At 46.2% G+C, this 11,176-nt stretch overlaps 1 protein-coding gene across 1 annotated transcript; it reads right to left on the bottom strand.

Annotated features, from left to right (window-relative positions):
- Window positions 1-2,595: 2,595 nt before the first annotated feature.
- Window positions 2,596-5,763, bottom strand: Kcne4 (potassium voltage-gated channel subfamily E regulatory subunit 4). The gene is made up of 2 exons (XM_029471998.2): window positions 5,611-5,763; window positions 2,596-4,994 (listed from the first exon to the last, which is right to left on the bottom strand). The coding sequence occupies exon 2, from the start codon at window positions 4,966-4,968 to the stop codon at window positions 4,456-4,458; it is 513 nt and encodes a 170-aa protein (XP_029327858.1). The 5' UTR covers window positions 4,969-4,994; window positions 5,611-5,763; the 3' UTR covers window positions 2,596-4,455.
- Between the last annotated feature and the right edge of the window lie 5,413 nt (window positions 5,764-11,176).

Raw genomic sequence — 11,176 nt, 5'->3', positions numbered from 1 at the left:
AAGGAAAGAGAAGAGGGAGGAGAACGGGAAGGGAGAGAAACAGGACTAGTAAAGATTGGACAGTAGCTGAAAATCAAAGAGAGGAATAGAGGCGTGGTCATTAGTGTGAAGAATCATTTGGTTGTGTTTCTTAGCAAAATAATAAATACTTAGGATGAGAGAGTAAAATCTCAGCCCCAAACTGACAGGAGTCACGGATACTGTAAGAAGAAAGGCCCAGAGAGTGGAGGAAAACGGGAACACAGCCCCTGCCCCCCTTCTCTCACTATGACCTGCAATGGGAGGATTCAAGTTCATCTGTGGAGGCAAAGGCCAAGTCTCAACTTCAAAAAGCAGCTAGAGTGATCCAGCACCAGTGGGCCACAGGCTCCTTCAGTCAAGTGACCTTGGCTGCTGGTTTCCATGGTAATGGTGCACATCCCAAACTGTTCCTTCCTGTGTGGGAGGCAACATTTCAGAGAGACGGAAAGGCAGGATTTAACACTGGTTTTTCTCTATTGTGACCCTTCTCCTCTGGCAAATTGTGTCCTCCTTCTGAGTATTGCAGTCTCCTGAGAAAAGCGTCCCCAGAAGAGGATGTTCCTGGGACACTCTTTGCAGATGCGTGCCCAGGACGCAGTTTAAAGGAAGATGGAAGCTGTGTCGGCTTTGATTTCACACGGGCTCTGGGTGTTGCTCAGCAGCTCACTACTCCTTTCATGATCAGCTTCCCAAGGCGCAGGACCCAACATGTTGTCTTCATGTTGAATGAGAGAAGTCCGAGAGGTTGGAGCGCTTTCCCGGTGCTCCAGAGCACGAAGTAGCAGAGTTAGGCAAGAAAGCAAACAGGACAAAGCTGGGCGTCTACCAGCCTTGACACACGGTAGACCTGGCCTAGCCTGAGCCACTGCCCGCTACCTCTCTGCCACTGGTTGAATGTCGGCCCCAGCCCTAACCTCTGCCTCCACGCTATATCCTGCGGCTTTCTTCAGCAGCTTTGTTCTATACTTTAGAATACAGAACAAAAGTATACTATATCTAAAAATGGAGTTTAATTTGCCTTATCAGATCAATATTCTGCGACGTCTCGGGTTAGAAGAGCATTTTACAGGATGATAAGTAATCTTTCTTCAGTTGAGCCATGGATGAGCAGGTCTTACCACAAACCCTCCAGTCGTAGCTCCAAATGCATTCTGGGGTCCATTTTCCAACCAGGATCTCAAGCCAAAAGCACTCAAACCTTGGCTCAACTTCAGCCCTTCCCGGTAATTCGGATCCCATGATTCCGTTGCTGAAAGCAATCTCTTCCTCTGCAGGATCCCTGTGTGGCTCTGACGTACAAAGGTGTAATTAGAAGAGCATGGAGCCAGCAGGACGATCCATTTACCTCATCCTGCGCCATTCACGTGCTTTTGAAATATGTTTCTAATATCTGAGGTGCACAGGGCCAAATTCCCTTCGCAGTCTTTCACATGCATGAGTAAATCCACACAGACCAAACCCCTTGGGCCTTAGGTTCTGCTTAGAAGTTCTATTTTTTTTTCTTTTAAAGAAAACAAATATTCCATTAAAACGACACAGTGTACTCTGCATATTTTTAGGACAATTAGAGTTTAGAATTCCCTCTTCTTCCGCCCATGGCAACCAAAAGGTTTTCTTAACTATTTCCATACCAAGAATAACAAGAAGCTGGGGTAAAGGGTTTTTCCGCTTCTTTTATTATAAACTTTCCGTGTTGTTCGTCAGTGTTAATGGCTGGTAAATCAAGGTCCTTGCTATATTATTCCAGAAGGTTCTAGGCTCCCCCACTCCATTACTAAGTAGATCCTTTTTAGGTAACTATTTGCAAACCTATGGAAATGTTTACTTGAAATAGAAAGAAAAGACGAAGCTCACAAGAAACACACACACATAAAAGCAAGACTCACACACACACACACTTTGTCTGCTTGGCTTGAAAATGGGTCACAAGTTTTAATCATTTTTCTCTAGCATTCTGACTGTGCAAATAAACTTATAAAGGAGAGGCAGCCCAGGCTCCCCAGGCTGCCCTGGCTGCCCTGGCTCCCTAAGCTCCCTAGTCTGCCCATGTTTCAGCCTTTGAGACAGAGACACAGCAAGAAGTCTAAGAGAGAGAGACCTAGAAATCATTCTTACACCATGGTGGCTGAAACAGAACTCCAGCTGTGGACTTTTGATTGCGTTCGTAAAATCTGTTCTGTTGTTCATATGACACCACCCTGCCCGTTAAGCCTGGACTGCCGGGGCCACACATGTGGATGATGTCTGCCAAGTCAGCGTGCAAATCAAATGTTTTCTTGCAACCAAATTTGGAGAGACATCTTAGCAGCACCTGCCAAGCCACCCACATTCGAGTCCAAAAGCTCCCGGGCCTTTGCAGAAGAAGGTGATGTAAGACCATCCTTAGCTTGTTTTCCAGTCCCAACAAAGTGGATCTAAGGATGGAAAAGACTCTACACACCCTTTAGCAAAAGATGTGCCTTTTCGGAATTCTGACCCCGACCCGAATAGAGTATAGTGATAGCTTGCAACAGCTTAGAAACGAGAAATCATACAAATATTGAAGGATCAAAGAACTGTGGCTTCTCAGCGAAAATGTGTTTATTTAAATTAAAAAATATCGTGAAAATTACAAACCATTAAATACACCAGACAATTGTCTACAACTCAGCATATTGGAAGGAAGTATATACATCACTTTGTAACAGGCGCAGACAGACTTGCACCAAACCAGGATTAAGCAATGGAAAATGTGACAACGCACATGTCTGTCGCAGTAAAGTTTCAGAATTCAAGTGATTCCAGGCAAGAGGCCAAACTTAACTTGGCTTCTTTCAACTTAAACGGCCCCCTTTGGAGTTGATCCACTCTGAATCTTAAAGTGAACAGAGGGCCCCTTTCCGCCTCTAACATAAACTACCTTTCTATCTCTGTGTCAAAACTGATTGGAAAAACCAGCTCCTTATAGTGTTAACCCCTCATGGGGACATTAGTGACTGCTCTGTCTCCAATCCAGGGAGAGTTCTGATAAATAAAAATTAAGAAGGTTTTGCACTAGAGGCAAACTTGACCTTTGGGGAGTTTTCTGCTTCCTTCTGGTCTTCTAAGGGCACACGAGCCTGCTGCAAAGCTCTTGAGTAGCTCCCTTTAAAATTCTCTTTCCCTCAGTTGGGCGTGTTAACATCCTCCCATCCACAGGACTCTGCAGAGGAAACTATGCTGCCAGCTTCTTCAGTGGCATCCTGGGAAAGCCACAGTAAGGATGGCTGATGATCCAGCCTCGAATTCCCCAGCTACACATATCCAAAGTCTCCAACTGTGCCTTTAAGTCAACACATCTTTCTCCAGACTAAGCGGCCAAAGGGGAAATACTTGCTCCAAACTTCCTCACACCAGGCTGTGGAGGATGTATCACACAGTACAAAGTCTAAAGATGTCCTCCCAGCCCCCTGGGGCTGCACAGCCTCAGGAGCCTCATGTAGGCAGAATCTTGTGATGACATGCCCAGAACCTCACAGTGAATGAGTGTCAGGGCTCAGACCAGGAAGCACATTGCTTGAACCCCAGCTCTGTTCGATCTCGCCTAAGTATGCCCTTCCAAGGTTCAGCTACGTGACAAAACCCCATATTATGAGGCCCACATGTGTCCTCTCTGGCCTCAGAAAACTAGGCTGGGAAAAAGAGCTACAGCAGAGCTGTCAATGATTTGGCCTTGTATAACCCCACCATTACCCAATCTGTGAAGGTCATGAGGACCACCATGAACAGCCATCCCAAATGCAGGCTTGGTTATGAGGAAGCTGACTGGCAAAGAAAGCCATGCTCGCCTGCAATGCTGTACAGAGTTCAAGCTCACAGGTGAGCCAAAAGCTCAGATGAGGTCATAGCTTATACTCCCAGCTAATTCAGACATATGTACTAATTACCTTCTCCCTTTGCATTGTGCAAACAATCTGGGTTCTCTCTTCAGCTTTCTCCCACCTCCAAATGAAATATATAACTGTCTGTAATCGAATGCCACAGGCACACATTAAAGATACTTACAGCCCATCAGATCTAGAAGAACAAAGTTCTAGGAAAATTAGCAAATTGAAACGAGTCCTTCAGCCTGCCCTGGGCAGTAGTCAGCCCTGGGCACAGTCAGATGCTGCAGAAATTACCCAGGGCCTCCAGTGAAAAAAACACCACATTATCCAGCCAGATGCTGACCCACCACCACCCAGGCCCCAGAGTCAATGGTCATGCTATATGTCTCTGGGACTTTTTCAGAGATGAGTCCCACAGGAACCTCAAGGACTGCAGCTGAGCCTTGTCTCCCCCTGCCCCATTTTGGAGCTTGCCCTCAGTCTGTTCAATGTGGCAGCCGCAGAGCAAAAGCGAAACCAGGCACTTGGCAAATGTCTTCCCTCTGTCAAGTGTAGCTTACGGAGCTACCTCCTAGCACCTGGGGGGGTGCTAGGAATTCTGGTGGATGTTCTCGGAAGAGCCTTCACTGCTGTCGTTGAGAGGCGTCTCGGAGGTCTCCTCCAGCTCGTCATCAGCCCCCTCCTCCTGGATGGGAAGGTGCACATCAGGAGAGGAGGACTCGGAGCTCACACTGTCCCCTTCCATCGAGCAAAGAGTGCAGGACAGTGCTGGCGCCACACTCTCCTGCAGCATATTCAGCATCATGGGCACCTGCCCTGACCTCAGGCCGGACATCATAGGTAGCGGCTTCATAGCCTCCCCCCACAGCCTCTCCTCGTCTTTGTACAGCAGCAGAAGGCTGGACTTCTTCTCCCGCCTCTTGGATTTCATGTAGCCCAGCATGATTCCAATCAGGAAAACGCCATAGAAGGACATAACGACCAAAATATAGAAGTATTCATTGCCATTACCACTGCTGTTACTAGGCACATGGGATTCGAGGGGGCTGCTGGAGGCTGCAGCGCTGGGGTATGTGCTGTTCAGAGGCTCCATCCTCAGCATTGAATTGCCGCTCACACAGCCGGGATCTGGGGAGAGAGCCGCAAGTTAGACCTTCCACCTGGATCCATGGGACAGGCAGAAGGCAAGCACATGGCTCGTGAAATTGCAATAGATCAAAATACACCTATTTTGATTAAGAACAGGAATGAAAGAAAGAGCCGAACATAAGGCATCTCACCAAGCAGTCAACGGGTTAGCTCAGAGAGCTTGGAGCAAGTAAGAGAAATTAGGGGAGAGAAAGGAGGAAAAAAAAAGAAAAAAACGTTCACCAGATAGAAAAATCGGTGATAGACAGACAGATGACCGATAGGTAGGTAGGTAGGTAGATAGATAGATAGATAGATAGATAGATAGATAGATAGATAGATTATACACTTTATTTACATTTCAGAAAATAACTATGCATTACTTCTATACTTTAAACATTATAGACCATATAAGGATTCATGGGAGGAAAGCATCTTAAAATTGTAAGGCATGCTTTAGCTGGCACGGCAGAAGCAAACTTTACATTTTGTTTCAAAAGCTTCAACTTCCAAAACAAAGTTTCCTTACATAAAAAAGAAAGAAAGAAAACTTTCTCTATTAATAGAACTATTCCCCCTGGCATGTTTCCGAAGAGAAGGAGTCTCGCTAACTTACCAAAAGCTGACAGTTTGTCCCAAGTGTGGAACTCTTAAACGGCCAAATCTGAGGACGTTTCTCTTCTCTGTCAGGCTCTGCGCTCTGACAGCCCGGCTGCTGTCCTTGGGATATATAGTCAAGAAATGCATCGTCACGTGTTCCGGGAGGAAAATTTACAACAGAGGTTGACTGTGGTGGAGCAAGCAGCGAACTCAAAGCGCTGCAGTTCAACTCTCTGAACTCTGCAGCTGTGAAGAGAGAAGGAGGGGGGAGTAGGAGCTCCCTGTCCCGGACCAGCCAACCCAGCTCAGAGCAAGAGGCTTTAGATGGCCAAAATCAAAGTGTGAAAAGGGGAGCAAAAAAAACAGTGCTGCATTTGAACTGACACCCCAAAGCCCACGCTCACTGACAAAGAGTTTGTTTCCTTCCCCTTGTGGGAAGTGGTTGATTGATATGTCGCTAATAGGTTTTCATGGGGAATCCAAACCATTAGAATGAAAGACAGTGGGGAGCAAAGGTAGGGTTTAGAGTCAAGAAACAATTGCTTCCGGTTACGTTCTTCCACTAATTGAGTGAATTTGATAAACCCTCCCTTAATCTTCCCAGGCCTCGTATTGCTGCAGTAAAACTGTTGGCTAGTGAGAGGCAGGACTGGTCAGCAAACAGAGTTCTAAGAACTTTATGAGTTTGGGGTTTGTTTCAGCTTAACTACTTTAAAATGCATGGCTGGCTGGTGCAGGTTAGACCTTTAAAAGCACAGAGCTTCTGCTTGCTCACATTATGCTCACAAATACTGTCCTTACAATTTCTTTTGGAATCTTTCAGATTCTGCCCAGAGATTGGTGGGCATCACTAATGCAGCAATTGAGAGGCAAAGCAAGGGGAGCCTGAGCTCTGTGTCAGCCTGGGCTACAAAGATAGAGTTTGTATGAAGACAAAAATCTTCAGATTCTCTTTAGTGAGCCAGACTAGGTGGAAATGTGCTGGCGAGAGCTACTGAGAGCAGGTTTTGCTCCATTCTACCTCACATGGCAGTGCCTCTGAAGCACCAGACAAGAGTGTCACACATCTCTGGGTATCTCAGACAGGTCGTGGGAGAAACAGGTATTCTCTCAGCGAACCAGCAAGCAAGGTTCAAAACAGGCTGCTATGCGTGACATGAGAAGAATCACCAAGAACTTGCTCGCTCGCTGGGCTGTTTACTCTAAAGGGCTGTCATTCTAATCCAGGGAAACTGGCAGGGCGCCTTTACATCTAGTAGCTTCTGTCCAAGGAGCCGCAGCAGGGCTGGCATGTATGACAACTTTAAAGACCCCATCATTGGTGGGTCTCCTGACACTGAGCTGAAGACACGGAGAAGCATGCAAACTTCCCTCTGACTGATACAGCACATACGATCCAGATGCTAGGACGGTCATTGTGAGTCTGGCTCTGTGCCTGATGTGAATTCTGACAGGCATCCTGGGAAAAGAGTTGGACCAGTAACCCACAGCACTGGACAACACACCTGATGCTTTGGTCCGTGCTCACCCCGTAAATCTCCAGCCGGCACGGAGGGATCATCTGCCACTGATCCGAGCACCAAGGTTGTTCATGCCAGGAAATTTCACTCATATCAGTACATCTGGGTTCACCACTCTGACAGTTCAAAACTCTACAGCTACATGGTAGACCTGACCTTTTCCACCCACCCACCACATAAGCACTGGCAGATGTCCAATCCACATGGGCATGCCATGGCACATCTGGAATACTAGAATAGGAGAGTACCATGAGAAGCATTCCTATTGGTACTTGCCATAGTAGTATTGCCCAGGCACCCTGAGATAGATAAGATTAGTCATCACTAGGGGATTGCCAGGCACTGCAAACTAGAAAAAAGAAGGTAGAGAAATGGGTCACCAGATCTTAATAGGAGCCGGAGCAGGAGCTGACAGCCAGGTGTCAGAAAGCCAAGCAGCCACTGAGTGTTAAACAAAATCAGTCCCAGGCCTGAGCCTATTGCCCCAAGGCACTGAAACCAAGAACAGTCCTGGCTTCTGGAACAAATCCAGAAAGGAGGCCAATGGACTAAGAAGTCAGAAGCAGAGGGAGAATCAAATCCAAGGATTTGTCACAAGCAAGCATTGTCACAAGTGTCAGAGAAAAAAGGGACCCTTGAAACCACAGACTGCCTGCTGGAGACCCTGTGACCTCTGATGCCCCCCCAAACTCTGCAAGTGTCTTTTTGGGAAACACTGGAGGAAATCATTGAGCACTGTCAGGCAGAGACATTGCTCGGTTTATGTCTTTGGTTGTCCTGGTTGGGTGCCCCGCTGATAACCTAAGGCTTCTGGAAGCTTCTCGGGTACAGACACTCTCTCCACACTTTCTGTGGCTGCTCTTTTCTTTCGAACCTCCCCTTAGCCTGGGAATGAAACTGAAGATTTGGGCTTGCAAGCTCCTGACTCCCTCAGTCTTCCCCAGAGGCCCTCTTCACAGCAAGTCCGTAAGAAGCCCGGCTGTGAGCAATGGTGTTAATAAAGAGAGAACTGAGTGAAGAGTGTTCCGTTTGATCATGAATCAAAGGGTGGTGTGTGGGGGTGGGGTGCAGTGGTTGATATTGAAATGTCTTCTCCAGTCACTCTCCCCCTTATTTTTTTGAGACAGGGTCTCTCAGTGGACCAAGTTTGCTGTTTTGGCCAGGCTGGCTGGGCATTGAGCCCCCGGGATCTGTCTGTCTCTGTCTCCCAAGCTCTGGGCTTTTTATGTCAGTATGGGGGACCCAAATTCAGGTGTGCATGCTTTCACAGAAAGTACTTTACCCATTAAGCCATGTCCTCAGCCCAAAGTTTTAACTTTTTAATATGTGAAAGTCCACTTGCCCAAGCACTGTGTGTGGAAAAGACTCTGCTTCAAGCCTCTCCTGCACCCACGTCAGGCAGCTCACAGTCACCTGTGGCTTCAACTCCAACAGATCTGACACCTCCTCCTGGATTCTGTAGTCACTGGCCTATAGCCGTAGAAAAATAGACATAATTAAAAATTTAGAAAAAAATCTTTAAAAAATAATCAATTAGCCATATATGCCCAGGTCTATTTCTCAACTGCTTTGATTAAACCACTTTAAATTGGCATTTTAAATAAGTGCAAGATACGCTGCAGTTGCTATGTAGCTGGATTAGTCCCTAGTACTCAGGAAACAGAGGCAGGATCTCTGCAAGCACAAGGCCAGCCTGGTCTACAAAGTGAGTTTCAGGCCAGCTAGAACTACATGGTAATACCCCTTAAAAAAATTACCTGGGTGGGTGTACCAAGCTCACATCAATCCTGTGAATTATTATAACCATTTCATTAAAAAGGACATTGAAAAACCAAGGTCTCTGCAAGTTTCCCAAAGCCATGGTGTTAGTGATAAAATCAAGAGAGTGTATGCGTGTGTGTGTGTGTCTGTCTGTCTGTCTGTCTGTCTATATGTGTATATGTGTATATGTGTATATGAATACAAATAAGATTGTGTATGTGTATTGTGTATGTGTGGATCTGTCTATATGTGTATATGAATGCGCATGTGTGTTTATGCATGTGGTGACTAGAGTGCCATGTTGTGTGTCCTCCTCAGTTGTCCTCCACCTTATACGCTTTATCAGAGAACCTTGACCTAATGGATTGAGAGATTCTCCTGTCTCACCCTCCCCAGCTTTGAGTTCCAGATGTGCGCCGCGGCATCCAGCATTGTACACGAATGCTGAGAATCAACTCAGGCACTCCTGCTTGAGGGGTGGGCACTTGCCAACGGAACTCTCTCTTCTTGTAGAATCAGGCCTGAGGAACACCAAGGCCTGTTTGCCTCAACTCCCCTTGTCTCGCTGAAGAGAAAACAAAAAGTATTTCAGAGAGAGTAGAAAATGAGAATTCGGTATTTAGTCTCTGGGGTCTTTATAAGCCTAAATAATCAGACATAACCATGAGCATTACATTACAAACTGTTTTTATTTTTTTCTCTTGAAGTTCATGCTATTCTCAGCATTAGAAGTTGTACCTCCTTAGAATATACTCGAAAGAATATCAGTGAAAGAGTAATCCCCTGTCCTATATCCGTGTGACCCTGAGGACAACCGTTTCCCTTTAGCCTACATACACAGCTTGTCTGTGGTCTGTGTTTTGATGTGGTGTGTTCTTTTCTCTCTTTTCTCTCCCCCCTGACTCATCCTGACACACACTTTCTCTAGAGCTTTGAGCATTTGAGGACTTTCATTTCCTGGTGACGTCATTTTCACCAAATGACCCAAGAGTCCCTGGCCACACATCTCTGAAATTATGTTAACAGCTCCTGTTACTAAACAAAGTCCATGCTGGGATAACAACAGAACCATGAATCTCATCGGATTAAACATCAGCACAGAGGGCAGAGATCTGACCCAGCTCTTTCTCGCCCGTGCTACGTGACTGGCTCCATTGCATAATTTCTCTGTTTTCGCTTTAGCCACCCGCAAGCATGTCAAGAGGCAGGCATGCCAAGAAAAGGATCGTAATTGTGCCAAGATCCTCAGAAGGGTCCCATGTTCCACCAGACTGTCCCACTCCTGAGCAGGCTGGGCTGCAGATCTGACAGAGCTCTGCAGAACAGAATCCCCTGTGCCTGCCACTGCTTCTGCTCTTCCAGAAACTCTTTCTGTGAAGCTGTATCTGGGAATGCTAGGGGTGGGTCATCCCTTAGTCACCCTCCCTGGATGCATAGTTCCTAACATTCCGAGCCTTGGAATAAGACAGGGACAGGACTGGGTATCTGCCAGGTATGTAGTATGACCTCCTGGCTCTCCTCTAACAACAGCTATCTATGCTCAGGAGAATGATGCTATGACCAGGGCATCTTAGACATCATCCAAACATGGGTAGGAGGGAAGAATCCACAACTCATGGATGGCAGTTTAAAGCTATTAGCAACTCATACTTAGTATTTATTTTTCAAACTTTTGCCTGGTATTTACTTAACAAATACTTGGTTAATACCTACAAAATACCAGGAATTGCTCTAAGCACTTCTTAAATGTTATCCTATTTAAGCTTCATGAAAACCCTTTAAGGTGGGGCTGGAAAGATGGCTTGGTGGCTAAGAGAACTGACTGTTCTTGAAGAAGAATCAAGTTCAGTTCCCAGAACCTGCATCAGGAGGCTCACAACTGCCCTTTACTCCAGCTGCAAGGGATCTAACACTTCTTCCAACCCTGAACACTTGCACTTATGTTCACATGCACACACACACACACACACACACACACACACACATGTTAAAATAAATAAAACAAATCTTAAAATAAAGCTATCAGATATTACTGAATTGACTCACCCTAGGAAGGTGTAAACAAACAACTATTATCCCCAGATAGGCAACAATGAAAGACTAAAATAGAATTGCATCGAAGTCAGCTTGGTGAGACTAAGGAATTTATTGGTCTTTCTTGTAGAGCACAGACAGGGGATTACTTCCATGAGTGTGGGTAAACCCAAAACAGCTGTAGCACTGCAAAGTCCCACCCTATCAGAGCAAGTAAGCTTCAGCAATCCTCCTGCCTCCACACCCCACAGTTCCAACAGGTGCTAG

Source organism: Mus caroli, unplaced genomic scaffold (assembly GCF_978045245.1).
Source record: "Mus caroli unplaced genomic scaffold, Mus_caroli_1 scaffold_1, whole genome shotgun sequence".
In the NCBI taxonomy this organism is placed as follows: Eukaryota; Metazoa; Chordata; class Mammalia; order Rodentia; family Muridae; genus Mus; species Mus caroli.
The sequence above is the reverse complement of the archived record's forward strand: the minus strand, read 5'-3'. Positions and strand labels throughout refer to the sequence as shown.